This window comes from Curcuma longa, chromosome 11 (genome assembly GCF_044706935.1).
Source record: "Curcuma longa cultivar G26 ecotype Majalengka, Jawa Barat chromosome 11, ITB_CL_G26_1.1, whole genome shotgun sequence".
Lineage (NCBI taxonomy): Eukaryota > Viridiplantae > Streptophyta > Magnoliopsida > Zingiberales > Zingiberaceae > Curcuma > Curcuma longa.
In genome coordinates, this window is record NC_133871.1 from 31,340,200 (window position 1) to 31,361,130 (window position 20,931).

Consider the following 20,931-nt stretch of genomic DNA (forward strand, 5'->3'; position numbering starts at 1 on the left):
TATTCGCTTGTTGTGATCGAAATATAACAAGAAGCACTGTTGGTGGCCTTGTTATACAAGGTTTCCCCCAGCAATTGATGGATACAAACAGCAGATAGGACATGTATAATTTCTGTACTAGTTCAGCTTACTAGTGTTTGGAAATTTTCAATGATGAGATGAGACTAACAATTGAAGAGTGACTATTTTCAATGCTAATTGAGATGAGACTTACTGATGTGTCGACCACTAAGAACAAATTATAATGTAAATTTGTTTATGGATGCTGATTCCACACTGATGTGTTCTATACAGTGACATGATTTTGCTACCTTTATATTATAAAGTACTCTGAAACACATACCACAAACCAAGAACCTTTTATATTATTTTGATGCAAAAAAGTGACGAGTACTCATAGAAGTCAAATTGATGGATTAAGTCCCTTTTAGTGGTACTATTGGACACTCTAAATTTCAAAAGCTTCATCACCTACATGCTCTATCCCTCTAATTCACAATGCCTAACAGCATGACCCACCAAGCTTTTACTTCTTAAGGTTCCAATAAGTTTATCGATGTAATTTAGGTTAAAATGATCGGTTCATCAGTCAATTAGCTGTCTAGATGGTGTTAAACGAGTTGAAATAAGCCCTAAAACAAAAAAGATATGTTGGGAAGCACCAAACTTTAATCAACTCATGGCATCTAAACTAGATGCCCCTCCTCCTCCTTCAATTTATACAAGTCAACAACATGCTGAAGAGAAAAAGATATGCTTTGATTGCCCCGGGACTACGATGCGATAATAAGAGACGGGATGAACTCCCTAGACGATAAAAGTTCGGCCGGAGTCACAATTTGGGACCAAAATCATGGACTCAACTTGCTTCTCCCCATCTTTCTTTCTTTCTTTCTGTCATTTTCCTCTTTGTAAATAGGAACATGGACTCCATTAATTGAATTAATACCTAACAAATATCTTCTCAAGAGGTCTAAAATTAAAGCATGTGAAGAGGTGTTAGACATGTATCAACAACAAGAACATCCATTTACCAAACCAACAGTACCATGCACGTGTTTTTTAATTTCTTCTTTTTCTGAAGTGTTTTTAATCTGTTATTATTTTATGCCAAGTGTGTGACACACCTCACATTTTGGTCAAAGGATTAGTAAATTTTGTAAGTATATATATTAAATGATGTGTGATCAATCGAATTGAAGTAATTAAATTTCAAGTGTACTGATAAGTAGTGACAAATTATTTGTTAGCCAAATTATGAATTTTCTCATTGAAATATTTTTCTCGTGGTTACAGGTGGCAAGTCGGCATCGCGAGCGGTGGTCATTTAGCCGACTAGAGATTTTAATTAGGGGAAAAATCAAAAGGAGTCTCATTCTATCGGAATCATTAAAGTAACACGATTTTTTTTTTAATCAAAAGAGCATCCTAACTTATATATTTTTTTCATAATTATTATAATTTTTTAAAAAATAAATATATATAATAATAATTATAAAATTGGATTTAAATTTGAAGGGCAATTCTGTCATTTCCCGTTTCAATTTAATGAACTCTTTCCGAGAACGAACTAACTTCTCGGCAACTAAAGGAATCTCACGACTGGAATATTCCAATAATCAATATTTAGCGGAGATAAGAACAAACAAGTCTTCGTTCCCCTTTGGATTACTTCTCCCGCACTCTTTTTTTCTGGGACCTCACATCTGTCCACGTGAGAACGGTCCGCATAATAAAAGAGCATTCGACACGTTTCAAAGCTACTGCACCAACCGAAAGAACGCAAGTTAAATGACAAACTCTCAAGCCACGCCTGCGTGCACGAGTTCAGCTGAAAGTCTTCAGACTCGTATCGAAAGTCAGGTGTCGATGAGAAATCACTGCACGTGTTCAACCTTTATCAGCTATTTGTTTACCTTTTTCTATGTATTTAATAAATTAGATCATTTTTATTTTATTTTTTAAAAAATATTCGTTCTCTTAGCCATTTGCGTGCTGCCACGCCTAAACCGTCCTTCTTCGTCGTCCTTATCCAACCGCGTCCAGAACCCGGTACGTGTCGAGCGGCCAGCGGGAGAGACGCGGACCGCGCCGCGACAAAAAGGGTGACGTAAGCAGTGACAGAATCCTCCCGCCGCAATCCGCGCCAAGTGCTGTGTCGGCCGGTAGATACTCACCACGTGTCCGGCCGCCGCCCGCTCTTTCTCGAAGCTGACGATGGTCCACCACCATGTGGCTTTATTCGCTCCCCCGCCGTCTATTTATGCCGACCGCCTCTTGCTTTCCTAAGTTTTAAAGCTTCTCTCATCTGCACAGTGTGATAGAGAGGGATCAGGGAGGAGGAGCGCGTGCGGTCGTGATTTCAAGCAGAGTGAAGATGAACGGCGGGGATCTGCAGTTGCCCCCCGGGTTCCGTTTCCACCCCACCGACGAGGAGCTCGTCGTGCACTACCTCTGCCAGAAGTGCGCCGGCCGGCCGATCGCCGTCCCCATCATCACCGAGCTCGACCTTTACAAATTTAATCCATGGCAACTTCCCGGTACGTATATATATGATAAACAGACCGATCGAGTTTATTATTGTTTTGGTGCTGATGAATCGAACTGGGAGGATATTGCAGAGAAGGCGTTGTATGGGGAAAAAGAGTGGTATTTTTTCTCGCCCAGAGACCGGAAATACCCGAACGGATCGAGGCCGAACAGGGCGGCGGCGTCGGGTTACTGGAAGGCGACCGGTGCGGATAAGCCGGTGGGGTCGCCGAAGCCGGTGGCCATCAAGAAGGCGCTGGTGTTCTACACCGGCAAGGCGCCTAAGGGCGATAAAACCAACTGGATCATGCACGAGTACCGGCTCGCCGACGTCGACCGGAGCGCCCGAAAGAAGAACTCCCTCAGGGTTGGTACATAAATTACGGATTCATTCTGAATACAATAATTGAGCCACCAGATTTAATTTTTGCCAGCTTGTTCGCTACTGTAAAATTTAATTATAATAGGAAATGAAATAATTAAGTTTTCCATTTGCAGTTGGACGATTGGGTATTGTGCCGAATCTACAACAAGAAGGGCAGTAGCGCCGGGTCGGAGCAGAAGGCGTCGAAGCCGGAAGGTCTGCAGATCGTCCGTCCGGGTCCAGCGTTCAGCCCGGAGGACCAGAAGCCCATCCTCATGGCGCCGCCGGCTCCGCAGCTGGTGTACAGCTTCGCGCCGTCGGCCGACTCTATGCCGAGGCTCCATGCCGACTCCAGCTGCTCGGAGCACGTGCTGTCGCCGGAGAAGCTGGCGTGCGAGCGGGAGGTGCAGAGCCAGCCACGGTGGCGACCCAGCGACTGGGACCGGGCGCTCGGCCTCTCGACCGCCCCCAACTCGCTCTACAACCACGTCGAACCGGGTCTATTTCCCTCGACCGGGTCGAGCGATCCCTTACAGGACATCCTCGTCTACTTGGGCAAGCCCTTCTGAAGATGCGGCAGACGAGACGGTGTGAGCTACGCTAGCTACGAACTGAGTCAACTCATCGAGCTGCATCGTGAACCGTTGGTTTCGGGAGAGATGCCGAATCGGACGGCTGAGGATGCCGCTGCAGAGATGACCGAGTCGACTCCGGTCTTGTGGAATCGGAGCGTGAATGTGAAAGCATATATAGATTGATTATTTAAGGATGGGTATGTCCAGCTTACTAAACATTATAGCCAGCACCATTCTTTGAAGTACTCGATAGGTATTAGTTTGGTATAGTATCAATTCATACGTATTTTCATGTACTTTACAGTATTTTTAAAATTAAAACAGATTATGGTATTAAGGTGAGATGTAATGAGTATATTTCAATGAAGAACAGACATTAATGTTATTCGACAGTGTTTGATTATCGTAACAATTTGGAGAACTTCCAAAGGTACAATAAAGAGAATTATCGTTGTGCCATGCGTATCGTAAGAAGCTTGTGGATTGTACATGGCAAAAGAATTAATTGAAATGAAAATTTGATGGAGTGGTTTCGTAATTGGAGTCAATCGACTTGTAAATCATTAAGTATACTGTTAATGAAATATTGGATCATACTTACTTTAAAAACTGGATTAAAACGAACAATTGGGAAAAGAGGAAGCCAAGAAAACATTGTTCATCCTTCCTATCGGTCTAGAAAACATCCAAGAATCGTTGAAAAATCGAATTATAAATTTGTGTAAAAAGATTATTCATCATGAAGATATAATGCTGGATCAACAGGAGTTTCAGTGTCTGACCAAAAACACACAAAAATAATAATAAAAAAAATACAAGTTTGTCTAGTGCCAAAATATTGTGTCAAAGGAATCTAAAAGATAAAGAGGGGAATCGCGGTGCACTAGAAGACATGTCTTATCGATACGCACAATGCAATAATGCGAGTAGAAAACAAAAAAAAAATTCCTTCGAGGGGAAGGGGAAAAAAATCCTCTAAATAAGACATTAACAAGTTATTCGAGGTTTCAAAAGATTTCGAACATCCAGACAAGTCCATATTTTGCTATCTAAATTATGCCAAAGAAACAAGAAAAGAGTGTTAGGATCCAACGGCTTCATGTTAAACAGTATGTCAGGGGCAACCCAAATCAATGCCTGAGCACTACAAAACAATGTTCGATCATCGACTAATGCCACCCAAGGTATTACCAACTAGTTCGCAACTGCGACAGAGAAGACTATGCATGGAACCACAATATCGCTTAATTGAAGGCAAAAATATCTATAATACGCATCTCACTTCCAGCCCGTTTAAGAACCATACGCTTGAAAGCAAACAGTCAACAAGCTATATAATTCACCTTCCAAACAACCTAACAAACCAGAGCACCCAAGTGATGAGCATATCACACAGTCTCCACCCAAACGATCTCAATGAGTTAATGCAGAAACTTTCAAATCCTCTGTGAGACAAGTCATATCACTTCACCCAATCTGCGCAGCTCTATGCTTGCATTCATACAGAAACTCTTTTCAAATCATCTGTGAGATCATCTATGCTAACAACTTCTGGTTCCTCCCTCTCGGATGGTACTGGTGATGAAAGATCATGAAGCTGTGACTGGAGTTCAGAAATCTGTTTCCGTATCTTTTCTCCGCTATCTGGTAGTCTTGCCACCAGAGCCTACAATCCCAATTAACCAAATAAATCAGCCTGACATAGATTGAAGACCCTAATTAACTACAAGGGGTTGCAAGTTGACATTTTTACTTTATTTCCTAGGGTTTGCGAGAGCCGTTGGATCTTCAACTGTATCACTTCCGGGCTGTCTTCTGAAGTACTTGCTTGGAATTTTGGAGCATATGTACGAGAAATGAACTTGTCATCTTTGGGGTTGAAGGCATACTCAGCCCTGTAGCAAAGAGAAACTCAGTGTTGTGTATCCAGGATTAAGAAATGGCCTGGTAGTTCAGATGCATACCCATTTGAAGAGCCAAATTGTGAGTTTCTTATTATCCTATCCCTCATTTTACTGCAAAAGATAATTAAATGAGTACTCAAACTTGATGTGAGTATATATCTTACAAAAGAAAACAATGTAATGCAATTATGAATATCTATTTCTTCCAATGATAAAGGAAATTCTAATACAAACTTGTCAACAGATCTGCACAGGATTGAGTGATTATATATCAATCATTAAGTATGATCCATTATACATACTGCATTGAAGAAAAATGCCATGAAAGACCGAATAATCAAAGATTCCATTTTTTGTCAAATGTGGAACAAAAGAATATAGTTTAGATCTGCATTTGAAAATGTAATTACATCCTAAAAATAGTTAATGAGCCAACTCCAAGCATAGTAAAGAGGGCCACCCGGACGTCCATTGACGTCAAGCATATCACTGGAAGAGCTCAAGGAATGTCACTAGTATTCAAGTACGCAATTAATTTCAAACATAAAATATGATGATCCACCTTGGTAAGCAACCTAAGGTTGTTGAAAGAGGTGATGGGAACCATAGAAAATACAGGATGAGTTCATACAAGCATATCCCAAGAAGTAGGCATGGTAATCCCTAAACTGGAGAAAAAGATCATGCATTCAACACAAGCTACCAATACAGGAGGTAAGGCGAACACCAACCTTTCTGCTTCATTGGTACCAGGAACAAGAGGCACAACAGCAGTCTTAGAGAATAACAAACTATGATGGCTAACACCAGCAATACCTAGTGTGTGTAGAAAGTTGATATGCTTTACCAAAGAGTCCTCCCTGAGGAAAAACATAAAAAAAGGACAACAATCAAATTGATATTCCTTCCTTGCTGTCGGAACTAAATTTCCAGAAGTGAAAAAAATGGATATTTATTTAAGGATGTTTGGTTAACAATACTACAACCATAAGCCATGTGTCTCAATCATCTCGAATGACCAAGATTAGCTGAAGATACTATGGACAATGTTGTTTACAAAAATCCATTCTGCTTGGATAGTGAAACAATAAGAAACAATTATGCATTACATGTTTTGTTGTTGTCCATGCTCCTCTTGTAGTTGTTTCTGAGTAAGTGAAACATCAAATCCTTGTTCTGGGAGACTGAAAAGCTCACTTATATCCTAAATTCCCAAGCAATATTTATCAGCATACTTTTTTTGAAAGTACAAGTTAAACTTAAACATGCATCAAATCATTCACAGAATTTTGCTCAAAAGGATCATTTCAGAAAATACTTTAGATGTACCTTTTGGCTGAAATAACGAGTCTGTTCTTTGTGCTCTGTAGCAGTTTTAAATAAGCCACCCTTGAAGACCTGGAAGGATTTAGCAACTTATGTAGCATAATCAATCATGGATGGTACTGCCACAAGCTACATAACACCAAAGAACTTAACAAAAAGTAATGAAAATGGGGGTTGGGATAGTCGATTATTTTGTCTAACCTACAATTTTGAAATTCTAAAATCATTTAAACCCCTTGACAGATCATAAATAACAGTAAGACAATAATATTGTAAGAATGGTAATTTTCTAGATTCTAAGCAACGAGCCTTCAGGCATTAAAAAATATGCAGTTTGCTAAACCATTTGGAATTGTATCATATGTAAATCAACAAAAACAATTTCATATTCACATTCAAGGGTCTAACCTGCATTTTGTATATCTTCTCTTCAATTGTCCCACAAGTCATCAATCTATAGACAAGGACGTCATTTTTTTGACCTATTCTATATGCACGGTCCACACTTTGATTGTCTGTACTGCATAAGCGAACAAATAGCAATTTAACTTGAAATGTCTCAAGGTTTCCTCATAAAACCGAACCAACAAGTTCAAACAAAAGTTGCTTTCTCTTTAGCCAGTTAAGATCAGAAAGAGGGAAGGATTATCTTCCATTGGCAAAACTATTTTGTATACAAATAATTTGTGGCCTAGAAATTTTATATCTCATTTGTTATATTTGCAGTTTATTATATCTAGCTTTATCTTGCTAGATTATAGATTTTCTTCAACCTAAAAGATCTTTCAGATGATTTCTTTTGCCAATGATTATTTCCAAGGCAGGTTAACACCAAATGAGAGAAAAGAACTGAAGAAAAAGAGTGAAACAAGATAATAAATAGAACCAAAATGTACACTACAACAAATCAATATCATATTGGTGAAACAAGATTATATCAATATATAAGAACAAAAGCATAAACTAGATCAAGAACTAACCTTTACTATAGTTATTGTAATAACAAATGGTGTTTGTCCTAACTATATGGGGTTGGTTGCAAGAATCTTATCCATCCATTGAGCTCAATGCAAGGCAAAATCACTAATAACATTCAAATTAGTCAAAAAAAAATTATTATATTGACCAATGTGTTCTTTGTCTCCCGATATCCCTTATACTTTTCACTCTAATAGATTTAACTCTTTCAACTATAAAATTTGTTCGCCATCTTTGAACTTGTCCATATTGTCTCAAACTCTTTGCTCTCATTTCATTAATTAGTAGAGTTAGGCTTAATTGTTAAGGTGGATGTATTTACATTCGAGGATGAACGGAATAAGAAATGAAAACATTAGAGAAAAAGTTGGAATTGCACCAATTAAGAGAAATTCCGAGAAACACAATTAAGATGGTATGAATATGTACTTTGAAATAATCCAGTTAGGCAATAGAAAATTATAAAAAATACACACATTAAATGAAAAAGATCAGAAAAAACTTAGTTAGCAATGATAAAATAAGATATAATTTATTAAAATATAGATGATGATATAATAGAGGATAAAACTCAATAGCGTAAAAGAATTCATATAGCCGACTTCACTTAGTGGGATAAGACTTGATGGTTGGTGGTTGTTGTTGTACACTTAATTGTTTTCAAATACTAGTAACACCACACATCTATGTGAGTAATTTCATCTATGTTATATTAACAAATAATAAAAATGAGATACCTTTCCACTATTACATGTTTATCTATCTTACTATTCCATTAAATATTTTCTTTCTATTTTAATAACATTTTATATATTCAATTTTCATTCTACTTTTCAAACACATCTTAAAACCTTTGTTTCTAAAAACATTTCTCCACAATTAAGCTTTAAATTCAATCTAATAAACTCTCATCAATTAACATAATATCATATACAAATACCATAGAACAAGGAAGTTTATCTTAACATGACCCATTCCTAGTAGTTGTAACACTAGTAACCACATTATCATAAATAGTTTTTTATCACATTGAATATATGTTCCATTGAAAAAAGAAACTATACTATACTGATTTGTTGAAATATTTTACAAATAATATGATTAAGGAAAAATGTAGACTAAAAATATATAATAATTTAGTAATAAATGAGTTGATAAAAGATATGACTATTAACATATAGAGTAAAAAAGTCCTATATATTACTAATCCAGTAACCTTGGATTCCATGCCGGATCAACTACAATGACACGATCTGCTTTTGTTAGTGTTAGACCAAGGCCTCCAACTTGTGATGTTAGTAAAAATATTGGAGCTCCATAACCTTCTTGAAATTCCTGAAAAAATGGCTTTACTAGCCTCATTTTCAGGGGGAAATCCAATAAGAATTGCACATTTAAATATCAAGACTAATCAACCTTGACTGTTTTCTCCCTCTCAGTAATTTTTGTTGTGCCATCAATTCTCAAGAACTTGTAGCCCTCATGGGTAATAGCTTCCTGCATAGAATGAAAGCAACTAGTCAACACTATGAATAAGTACAGGATCTAAAGGAAATTATCTGGCAGGATTCATGCTAGATTTGGATATCTGTACATTTTCTACACTTTAATATTCTCATTCACTCTGATTACATTAGAAATTATGCCATGTGAAAGTGAACTACAAAACCTGACCATGAATTATCATGGCCAATTTGGATTTGAACCAACTGAGTGATGCATCACTTGACAGGCTGCAAATCTAATTAACACAATATCATACAACCGAATACAAAAATGTTGTTAAGTGATGGTGGCAAAGTGCTGCATATCTAATTAACACAATATCATACAGCCGAATACAAAAAAGTTGTTAAGTGATGGTGGCAAAGTCTTTAAGGTTTCTTCAAAGAACTATGGATTTTCAGTCTAGCAAGATTTTGTTCTTCAGAATTTACATAAGCCACATGCTTTAAATGTAAGTGTTTTAGTCATCTTAGGCCCAATGCCTCAATTTGTAAAGTTGAACAAGAAGAACCATTGTGGGTTAAAACCACACTAGTAAGAAGAACAAAAACATGAAAAGAAATTAGCATTAAAATAAATGTGATCTTCATTGATAAAGTAAATCAGTGGACCATCTGTCCAAAAGTACAAGGTTTTGGAACAAGTTATGAGCCTTTTGATAAGGCCTCAAAGTAAGAAGTCCACAAAAATCACTACCAATATTAGTAATATATACTCAATTAAGTTGAGAAAGTCCACATGTTAGGTGTTGGTCTCTTTTAGTCTGCCTGCCCATAAATGACGATTATTAAAAACTATAAATGACAAGATTAAAAAATATATGAGTATAAGCCTACCCATAAAAGACAAGATAATCAAAAATATAAATATAAGCCTGCCCATAAATGACCAGATTATTAAAAATATAAAGATAAAAATTGCTCTCTTCCATAATAATTTAGGTCTTTTGCAGCCAAAAAAAAACAACTCTGGCTTTTGCAGAAGCTGTCGGGTGGTAAAAACAAGAACAAAGAAACATCCTTCATTGCTAAAGTAAGTCGATTGACCATTTGTCCAAAAAGTTACATCTTTTGGAATAAGTTTGTCAGCCAATCGATTTTAGCATCACCTTGACCATGTATCCCAAATTTCAAGACAATCTTCATTGTTGAGATTAATTGGCTGATACAATCAAATTAATTACTATGTCAGCAATATATACTCAATTATGCTAAGCTAATCCACATATTAAGTTTCAGTCTAGTTTTTTGGTCCGCTTGTCCACACATGCAAAACTTGTTAAGAATATAAAAATACAGATTGGTCTCTTTTCAAACACCTGAAGCTTTTATAAAAGTAGTCAGCTGGTCAATGTTAGCACTGAATGTGTCATTAATATAGCAACCTTGTTTCAATGATTAATATAGCAACACTAATTGCCGAGGTTTCTAATTAACATAAGGAACTAAAACTATTCTGAAGTCTTGATGCATCCTGGAGGCACATTTTTAGAATTCGCACAAATTTTAAGTAATTCCCAATGTCATATAAAAGCATACTATAGTTTTTTTAGGAGAATATAGACAACAAAAACAACCATGTAAATGTAATGATTAGTTCTTCTTTTCCACGTTACTCCAATGATTCTTGGCTTTGTCATTAGATAATTAAAACCAGGCTAATTGTACTAGAGTATTGTCAAACTTGTGAATTGACCATAAAGGTATCCAGTACTCATTACACTGAAATATGTTATTTTTATCTGTACTTACCAATATATTAGGACAATTTTGTATTGTTCATTCTAGAGAGTATTGTCAAACTTGTGCATTGACCATAAAGGTATCCAGTACTCACTACACTGAAATATGTTATTTTTATCTGTACTTACCAATATATTAGGACGATTTTGTATTGTTCATTCTAGAAATCTACTTTACATGTCCTTTTAGCTAATAAGGTAATACAGCTACTTATAACTTCCATAACTTAAAACTATCAAAATCAACTCAATGAAAAGTCACCAAATTGTATGTCATGGTAGAAAGAAAAGTGCAATAAAAATCTAGGTGTGCATCCTAAATGTGATATGGATTAAAATTTTACACCTAGTACAGTTTCTCAACATCAAAAATAGAATTAAAAATCTATATCAAGTGACTATAAAATTGGATTTTATTCATAAACCAAAGTTCTTAATGGCCGAAAAAATCTAAATCAATAAGGCTCCACAAATTTGACTTTCAACAAGTTTTAAATAAAACCACATACAAGTTGTACAATTTTAAAATGGCATCTGACTGCATAAAGATAAATAATTAATATGAGAGCCAGAGGTTACTCAATAAACAAAACCTGAATTAAATTCAGCATTTTACGGGTTTGAGAAAAGATGAGTACTATATGTCCCTCTTCAATCAAATTTTCCTGAAAAATAAGGAAAAAAATATATAACATTATAATAACATTCCCTATGATTCAGAACACAAGCAAACTGACAATATTCTAACCAGTAAAGACATTATGAAAGCTATCTTGCATGAGATGTTATGATCTAGTTGTAACAAGCTATCTTCACCAGTCATATTTGCCAAGTTCATTGCCATAGTTTCAACCATGCCAAGTTCTTCACGGTTCAACATTGAATCCATCCCTTCAAGTACACCTTCTGCAGCTCTCTTTGTCAAAATTAGTGGATGATCACAAATCTTCTTCAGAATCTGATTCCACAGTTGACAAAATATAGTTAGATGAATCTTTAGAAATATATGTTTGTTTCTTTCACACATATTTTATCCCCTAATTAACTTAATTTCAATTGATTAGTATGCACAAAGAAACAAATCACAACAAAAAACATAAAAGATATTTTCATACTTTAGAAAATGCAGTTCCAACAACTAACCCTTGCCTTTCTTTGATGCCAATTCATCCAGATTTGCTAAAAGCGACATTGTTTCTCTGTGTTTAGCTCATAAAGCTTCAGAGAGACATTTTAAAGTGCATGTCTACTAGTTTGGTACTCTTGAATAAGACTGTAAACACTAGCGGAAGGAATTTTTGAAAGCTCACAATCATGGTTTAAAATATGACAGCTCAAAGAGGGTCCGCCATTGAAACACCTTTGGTCGACCAGATACCAAATGGTTTTATTACTCTTTATATTTGTTACGACTAAGCACTGTTTATATTTACTACAACTACGCATTGTTCAGCCATACTACGAATAATGAAATCAATATTAGGATGAAGATTCAAACCTCGAATGACATTGCATACAGCTTGACCAGTACTAACAAGTGAGTATCCAGACGAGTTACTAGTTGATATATTGAATGATAGTTTCCCTTTGTGGAAATATCCAAGTAGATTATGCTTCACATATGATCAAGGTAGGATACCTAACTTAACACTCTTTCTTTTTTTATCTCCTTTCTTCTAAGAAAACATAACCTTAGACAAAAACTATAAACAAATCCAATCCTGTTTCATCACTCAAATTGGGAACCAAATTCACCCTCAACAAAAAGGAGTTAGTCATAATTCACTTTCAAGAGCTGAACTAGATAAGAATTTTCTTTTTCCAGAATGGACATGGAAATTTGCCATGTTAAACCAACTATAGTAAACCAATTAAATAAACAAACAACAGTCTTCATATTACTGTCAAAGCAGCCAAGGGCGATCCCTCCATTGAAGAATGAACCAGCTCACTCTTCAAAAAAGCTTCATAAAGTTGTCTCTGCATTGAAAAAAACAATTTCATTTGCCTTAAGTGAAATAGGTTAAGTGCACACCTATAACACTTGCATTGCATGGAAAAAAACGAGAGAAGTACCTGGCAAGCAGTTAATTTTAACCAGACAATCATCTCACACTTTTTCGAGAGTTTAGGATTTTTAGTCTCATCATCTTCAGCAAATACTTCACTTTTCAAACGACGCAAGAAGTATGGCTTTATTCGTTCTCTTAGTTCCTATAAAATTATTAACTACATAATTCACACACAACATCCTAAACAAGAAAAACATGTCCTCAAGAATCACAATAAAGCTAGGTCATATATGATTTACTTTGAGTATTGTATTTATACAAAAAATTACATAATAGCATTAGATTTTGCAGCAATTCATTAGATTAAAATACAATGCACATATTAGTTTGCTGGTAAATTAATTACTGCATCCTCTCAATGGTCATTAACAAAGTTTCAAACAGATTACATAAATATAATAGTCCTTTCCAACAAAAAGAAATACCTTAGCAATAGTTGAGCCTATATATTTGTCCCTGTCAGAAGCATGTTTATCATTTCCACGGAGGATAGGGTTCTCATATTTTAGCTTGAACCTACATATATGGAAAACAAGAAAGTCATCCAAATTCCCAAAATGGTGCAAGAAAAAATTGGCAAGTAGTAGAAATTGATTACATATCCTTGTCACCCAATACATCTGGGCAGCAAAAGTTGAATAAAGCCCACAATTCCTAATCAAAGACAAATTTTACTATTAATAACTCTTTCATTCCAAATAAAAATTGTGAAGAAGATTTCAAGAGCAAATGAACCTGAGGAAGGAATAAAGCATAAATAATTACCTTTAGATTGTTTTGAATTGGGGTGCCACTTATTATAATACGATGAACACATGGTATATCAGAAATGCTTTTTGATCTTTGTGTCTTAGGGTTCTTTATGATATGTCCCTCGTCAAGCACGGTGTAATCCCATAAATTGTCTTCCTCACATCCCTCGCCATCAGCAAACCAATCGGCTCTTAAAGATTTGGAGTTATTTCGAACAATGTCATATGTTGTAAGAAGAACACCACCTTCCTAACAAGCAGTCATTAATACAATGGGCGATCTTATGACAGAAATGTGTGCAACCTAGGTACCAATATTCTTATATGATTACTTATCTGTGCTACAAGAAAAAATATAAGTCTACATAAAACTGTTGGAAAAAGAAACATATTAACACGTTCATATAGAGAAAACAATAATAATTTCTCAGGGAATAGAGGCAATGTAAACACCTTAAGCACATGTTCAAGTTCATACTGCCGAAGCTTTGCATTAGGTCCAGAATAGCTGCATCCAAAAAAAGGATGAAAAATGAGAAAAAGTCTTAGCATTGCGTATGAGACTAAAGATATGTAGCAATATAGAGTTTCTCACTCTTTAATTTTCTCACTAAGACCAACAACATTTAATTCCTTCATCCAATGACCAAGAAGTGTCTTTGGAGCAACAACCAACACTCTCTTAATCAAGCGAGATTGAAATAGACCAGCCAAGAAAGCAGAAACCTGAACAATGTTCCATATCACAATTTAAACATTTCAAAAGGCTGAAAAAGGTCAATTAATATCTGACCTCAATCCTAAATTTCTCGTGCATTTTATCCCAAAAAACGTGGATAAAATCAGTCATTGAGGCGTTTGTCTTATTAAAAAACACAATATTATGCATTTTGCAATTATATAAAACCCTAGCTGTTATAGAAAATAGAAATCAGCTTGAACAGACAGATTATTCAGAAAAGGATATTGTTGCAAGAAAAAATATGTGGTAATTCTAGGCTTGCGAAACATTGAGTTATTGTTCATTATCGCAATAGATATGTTGGAATATGAATTTTCTGTCGCAAAGTGACTTATTTGAGGCCTATGGTGAAGAGGAACAATTAGCTTTCAATTGCCTTAAATTCATGCAAAGATCAGATAGATACTCTCTGGCTTAAAGCATTAAAAACATTAAGGGTGTTAGGGAAAAATTTTGGTTAGGAAAAGTGCCTAAGAATTCAAGTTTTATGCATTCATAATATATTGCACCTGAAGTCAGTTAGTGCTTTTTTGAGGTTGAACATCTTTTACTTAATTTTACATACAAATGGTATAAATCCTGGTCATAATCTGATCTCTAGCAATAAAAATTGACTAATAATTTCCCTATTACTCTGCAAAAGAAAGAATCTTTGTTTCTGCTCATCCAAATCGTTGGAAGTAGTGGGAAAAAATTGACTCTAGATAAACCTTTTGAACTAAGTCATTTTCAAAGTTAAGATTTTTAAAGGAACAATTTTGTCAGGCAAAATAATAAGAACTCATCTTAACTAATAGCCATCACCTATACATGAAAATTCCTGAACGAAGCAAGTCTGAGTAAATCTAGTTAAGAACAACTTGAGCAAAAAGACTTCCAACTATGAAGGCAACAAAGGATTTAATGCATTATCTCTGAGGAATAAACACTTTATCTTATCAAAAAAATTGTGACAAATTGATCCAGGGATGGAAATAGGATACGGTGAATATCTTGCAAAGAAAAGTGAAGATCGGGTGATTTACCTGCATAGTCTTCCCAAGCCCCATATCATCCCCTAGAATGCCTCCTGAGTCACCACAATGAAGTCCCCACAACCATTTCAAACCATCCCGCTGATGTGGGTATAACATCTTGAAAATTTTGTATGGAAGCACGAATTTCCTGGATTTACTGCTGCCGCTGCCAAACATGGTGAAGTCATTCCTACCTTCATCTTCATCCTGACAGCTGATATTCGTAGCTTCATCAGTATCCCAGCCATCATCCGATTCAATATGGATCTCTATGCCCTTTGATTTTTCATGCTTCCTGTCACTTCCTAACACTACACAATCCTCCTCTTCCTCGTCTCCTACCACATCATCGTCCACAGAGAACACACTCACCGTTTTCTCTTTTGCCTCTCCTCCCTTCTTAATCTCCACCCTCTTGTCGTCGGGACTGGAATGAACCGAGGGAGAAGACAACGAGGAAGCGGCGCTCTCGTACTCCAAATTTGTCTCCGGACGCGCCGTAACCGCCCTCGGCTTCGGAGGTGGCTTCTCGACAGAGAGGCAATCCATCCGTGCGGTGAGCTCGTCGAGGATGTCGCGAATGCTCTCGCCGCCGCCACATTCGCCCTCCTCCTCTGGAGGCGATCCCAGCCGTTTCTCATCGCCGCTCTCCGCGTCCGCGGAGGAGAGCTTGCAGAGACGACGGCGGCCCTCTATCTTGACCTTGCGAACCCTAACCTCTGATGAAGACCAATAACGGAAACTTCAGTCACGATGAGAAGATGGTAAGATCGAGTTTGATGGTTACGCACCTGAACGAGGTTTAGGGTTGCGCGAGCGGGAGAGCGAATCGAGAAGCCGCGCATTGCGCTCGTTGAGGCTGAGGGGCTTCCTCTCCTCCTCCGTCATTCCGATGAAAAAGAAGGGAAGGGAGTTTTCCGTTTTGCCCTCTTTCGAAGGGAACGTCGCGATTTTAAAGTAGAAGAAGAAGGTAACGGCGATAGGGTTGCCCCGCTTTTGCCGACTCCATTCAAAGTTGAAACTTCAAAAACCATGCCATTGCTTGATATTCAAATAAAAAATAACTTGATATTTAATTCATGTTTATCTCCAAATTTATTTATTTTTTATTTAAAAAAAAATAGATGCAACATTCTCATCAAAAGGTCTATCTGTAGCCCTGCAACTTTTCTTCTGGTATAAGGGCATCCACAATGGGGGATATTTGGAGGGGTATTTGGAGAAATACCCTTATGTACCAAATATCCTCTATTGGAGGGGGGACACTGATCGCTGATTTGAAATCACCGGGCAAAAAATTTTGCCTGGTGATTTCAAATACTTTATTATAAAAAATTATATATAATAATTAAAAGTAAAAAAAAGAAAGCTAGAGATAACAGCTGATATTAATATTGTATATAATAATTAAAAGTAAAAAAAAACTGATATTGTATATAATAATTAAAAGTAAAAAAAAAAGTAGAGAGGCTATTGAGCTGATCGATCAGCTCAACTGATCGACCACCTGGTCGATCAGGTGATCAGCAGGGCGGCATTTTACTTCGTTGAGGGATATTTGAAAGTGAGATAATGAAAATAGGTGGGACCCATAAATATTTAGTTTGTGGGATATTTGATTGTGAAAGTTGGAATATTTGAGGAAGAAGATATTTGGTTGATGATGTGGATATGGGGACCACAAATACTTGGATGAAATATCTGAAACCTTGTCGACGGCGATCATGGCGACCAGTTCCTGTTATCGAGCAGAAACCTTCGTCGACGGCGATCATGGCGAATTGGCGACCAGTTTCTTAACGAGCAGGAAAACAGGGAGACAGACTCTTGGCGGGGATCCTTCGGGCCTTCGGCTTCCCCTTTCCTCCCCCGCCACCGTCGACTCTTCTCTTATCTCGCGAAAAAGGCTTCATCTTGCTTGCCTCTTTCCTACGTAGCTTCTTCTCTGGCCATATCGAAGGCCCATGGCTTCTGCGATCTCCTCCTCTTCTCTGCCAGTGATCTTGAGCTCTCTCTGCTTCCCCTCCGCGATTCTCCCTTTGCTTAAGGCCGTAAACAAGCCGAGCCGACACAGGTTTAATTTAATTTTTTTTATAAATTTAATTTGAGTTTGTTTTTCATAATATGTTAAATTCAAATTTATTTAATTATTTAAAATTTTTATATTTTAAATTTATTTGATTGATTATTAAATTTAATAATATAAATTTATTTATTTAAAATTTAACGGTCGATTATAAATTAATTTCTAATTTTATCTCTCTTCACGCAATCCGACTGTCAGGGACATCTGACTTGTCGACCATCCATTGGTCTAATCGACTGAAAACTCAGGTTTTATCGCATACGCTTCGTCACGTCACGTCACATCTGACTCATTAGCATCGATGAGGCGTCAATTATGATATAGATCTCTTTCGCATTCATTGGTTTATATTTCTGTGTTTAATTAGCTTTACATTCAAACTTTCTCTGTTCATAATTTTAATAATTATTTTCCTTCCCTAGACATTTTAAAAAGTTAATAAGGGAGAAATAGTGATTATTTTGATTTAAAAAGTTACGAAAAGACATTTTAAAAAAGCCTCAAGGAATCAAACGCAGCGTTAGCGAGAAAGGGACTACTCGTGCATAAAAAATTAATTATCACGTGCAGTAGTTGCTTACTTAACGTAGCGTAGCTGAGTGGCATTGCCTGTCTGCCCTGAGATAGGTGATCTCCGCCATCGCTGTCTCGGCATCGTTTGACAATTTACCAGCCTCTCAATTGGTTGGAACGTTGGCCCACCATCTTGTTAGCCATACAGATAGTGGGTAGAACGTTAGGCAACTTGAATCGGTTCTGCGTTTCGCCTGCTTATTCTCCATTTCCTCCGTCCCGCTCTCTCTGTCTTTCGGGAGTGAACGCTAGGGTTTAAAAAGTCAGTGGTGAGCAGTTTTGGTACCACCCCGAAAGTTTCCTCCGCTTCAAGCTCGGTATGGAAAGCCCTTCTTCTTTTCTCAATCCTCCCTCCCCCATTGCTCTACAGTCTCCCTTTCTTTTATTCCTCTGCGAGTTGGAGCCAGGGCGGCGGCGGCGGCGACGGTGCTAGTGGTGGAGGAAATGGGGCGCGGGAAGATCGAGATCAAGCGGATCGAGAATTCCACCAACCGGCAGGTCACCTTCTCCAAGCGCCGTAATGGGATCATTAAGAAGGCGAGAGAGATCAGCATCCTCTGCGAAGCGCAGGTCTCCGTCGTCATATTCTCCAGCTCCGGCAAGATGTCAGAGTACTGCAGCCCCTCCACAACGTGAGTTTGCACACGATCTGTTTGTTTTTCTTAAGAAAGGAAAGAAAATGTTTTTTGGGTCATTTGTTGTGTGGTAAGTGAATTTTGAGACTCTGATGACGTTTGCGCATGGAACTGTGTCAGCTTGCCGAAGGTTTTGGAGAGGTACCAGACGAACTCCGGGGAAAAGCTCTGGGATGCCAAGCACGAGGTAACATTGCCGCCAAAAAAAAAGAAAGAAAAAGAGATTGCTTTGTTTCTTTTCCTTTGTTTCAGATGGCTCTTTTTTTTCCTCCATAAATGCAAACTATAAAACTAAGATTTTATTTCTGATTTTTAAAGCAAATCATGGAGATTCTATTTCTTTGACTATTTTTTTTCTTTCAGTCATATCATTCTTACAAAACCTTATTTTCTTCTACTTTTACCAAAACGTTCAAGAAAGTTGCTGTCTTTTGCAGAGTTTGAGTGTCGAAATTGAACGAGTTAAGAAAGAGAACGACAACATGCAGATTGAACTAAGGTTTATTGTGCTAATTTACTGATTGATTTATATTATTCACTGCATCACTCATTTGGTGAAGTTTGTGCTGTATTATGATGGATTTGTTCTGCGGAATTATTAGGCATCTTAAGGGTGAAGATCTGAACTCCCTCTACCCAAAAGAATTAATTCCAATCGAAGAGGCCCTTCAGATTGGTCTTACAAGCGTAAGGGAGAAGCAAGTGAGAAATATGTTTGATGAATTTTTTATTGTCAGTGTAACTGTGATTATCTTTGTGTTGTTGAATCGTTAATCATCAGTTTTTTTCCCATGCTAGATGGAGATCTGGAAGATGCACAAGAAGAATGTCAGCATACAAAATCCTTTGCGCTTCAATTTGCTGTTTTTTTTAAAAAAAAATTGCTCCTAATGAGTTTCATCTATTATATAGGAAAAGTTGCTTGAGGAGGAGAACAAGCAACTGACTTATATGCTGGTAATCTTCTTATCAGTTGATGTTTACAGCTTGGGTGTGTTTCACAGCTTCAAATGTTATACCTGTTTCATGCTTTACAAAGTTTGTTAGCTGTTGGATCAATTATTATGGCAATACTTTGTTATAACTTTTCATGTCTTAGTAGAGGAATATTAATGATGGGACATATTTAATCCAAAGTAACTTGTGGATACAGGGACATGTTGTTTTATCATTCTCCTGGTTGCATAGATTTTATAGAATGACACATTTCAGGCAACTATTTAGCCTCTTTAGCAAGTCTTCTGTAGCAGTTAACCTAATGGAATTTAGATATCAGCATGGTCATCTCTAGCTATGCTTAAGTCAAGCAACTCTTTTGCTAATGTCTAGTTCGGGGAGATTTCCATTTTATCTATTGCTGAATTTCCTTTTGTCAGACATTTTCCTTCATAATGTTTCTAGTAACACTTGGTCTTTGCAAGTTTAGCACCATCAGCAATTGGCAATGGATGGAAGTGTGCAGGGACTAGAGCTCGGATACAAAGATAGGGAGTTTGTTGCTCCACAAATGACTATGGCCTTCCGTGTGCAGCCAATCCAGCCTAACTTGCACGAAAGCAAATGATGACAATATCTCACATCTGTTCGGATGTTGTAGATGCTAAATTATCTATAGAAGGATTATCTATAGGTACCTTCTGTATTTTAACATGGGAAACTTGCTACTGTGTTTGAACTACGTCACTGAAGGTGTTATATTGTGCGAATGAATGCTTGTCTTTACCTAACCATGAGTCATGTATAATAATTATGTCTTGGAGCAAATCTTGCTTTCTTATCATAATGGTGTCTTATCTTGCGTTTGTTGTCGTCTTTGATGACTTAAATTTTGAATGGTGAAGTGGTCCTGTTGCTGTAGTGATGGAAAGATGGATCGTGAAGATGAAGGTTCAAACCTGATATTATCTTTTCTGAAGCATATTATATGTTTTTCCTTGAGTTAGTTTATTATCTTTTCTGAAGCATATTATATGTTTCTCAAGCTCGCCACAGTCTCACAACCAGGTTTGACGCCAGTTGGTGGCGTGGCCTAGCCGCTGCAAGCCGGCAGCCTTTCCTACCGCTGCGAGTTAGTTAGTCAGTGGAGCTACTGGATCTAGGCACAGAGAATAAATTAAGGTTGTTAGAATTGC

The 20,931-nt window shown here is 37.1% G+C and overlaps 3 protein-coding genes across 3 annotated transcripts; 2 read left to right on the top strand and 1 right to left on the bottom strand.

Annotated features, from left to right (window-relative positions):
• The first annotated feature begins 2,300 nt into the window (after positions 1-2,300).
• Positions 2,301-3,853, top strand: LOC141837700 (NAC domain-containing protein 48-like). Its single transcript, XM_074725072.1, has 3 exons — positions 2,301-2,540; positions 2,622-2,896; positions 3,028-3,853. Exons 1-3 carry the CDS (start codon positions 2,378-2,380, stop codon positions 3,460-3,462), a joined length of 873 nt encoding a protein of 290 aa, XP_074581173.1. The 5' UTR covers positions 2,301-2,377; the 3' UTR covers positions 3,463-3,853.
• A 696-nt stretch (positions 3,854-4,549) lies between these two features.
• LOC141837695 (SNF2 domain-containing protein ENL1) lies at positions 4,550-16,469 on the bottom strand. The gene is made up of 20 exons (XM_074725065.1): positions 16,297-16,469; positions 15,515-16,224; positions 14,343-14,473; positions 14,201-14,255; positions 13,761-13,997; positions 13,594-13,649; positions 13,421-13,511; positions 13,000-13,137; positions 12,826-12,903; positions 11,672-11,881; positions 11,517-11,588; positions 9,093-9,173; positions 8,893-9,011; positions 7,107-7,218; positions 6,702-6,770; positions 6,482-6,576; positions 6,104-6,232; positions 5,433-5,483; positions 5,222-5,363; positions 4,550-5,134 (listed from the first exon to the last, which is right to left on the bottom strand). Exons 1-20 carry the CDS (start codon positions 16,391-16,393, stop codon positions 4,967-4,969), a joined length of 2,841 nt encoding a protein of 946 aa, XP_074581166.1. The 5' UTR covers positions 16,394-16,469; the 3' UTR covers positions 4,550-4,966.
• Positions 16,470-18,442: 1,973 nt separating this feature from the next.
• LOC141837702 (MADS-box transcription factor 2) lies at positions 18,443-20,570 on the top strand. Its single transcript, XM_074725073.1, has 7 exons — positions 18,443-18,796; positions 18,920-18,986; positions 19,237-19,298; positions 19,402-19,501; positions 19,598-19,627; positions 19,712-19,756; positions 20,226-20,570. The coding sequence occupies exons 1-7, from the start codon at positions 18,609-18,611 to the stop codon at positions 20,361-20,363; spliced, it is 630 nt and encodes a 209-aa protein (XP_074581174.1). The 5' UTR covers positions 18,443-18,608; the 3' UTR covers positions 20,364-20,570.
• Positions 20,571-20,931: the final 361 nt, after the last annotated feature.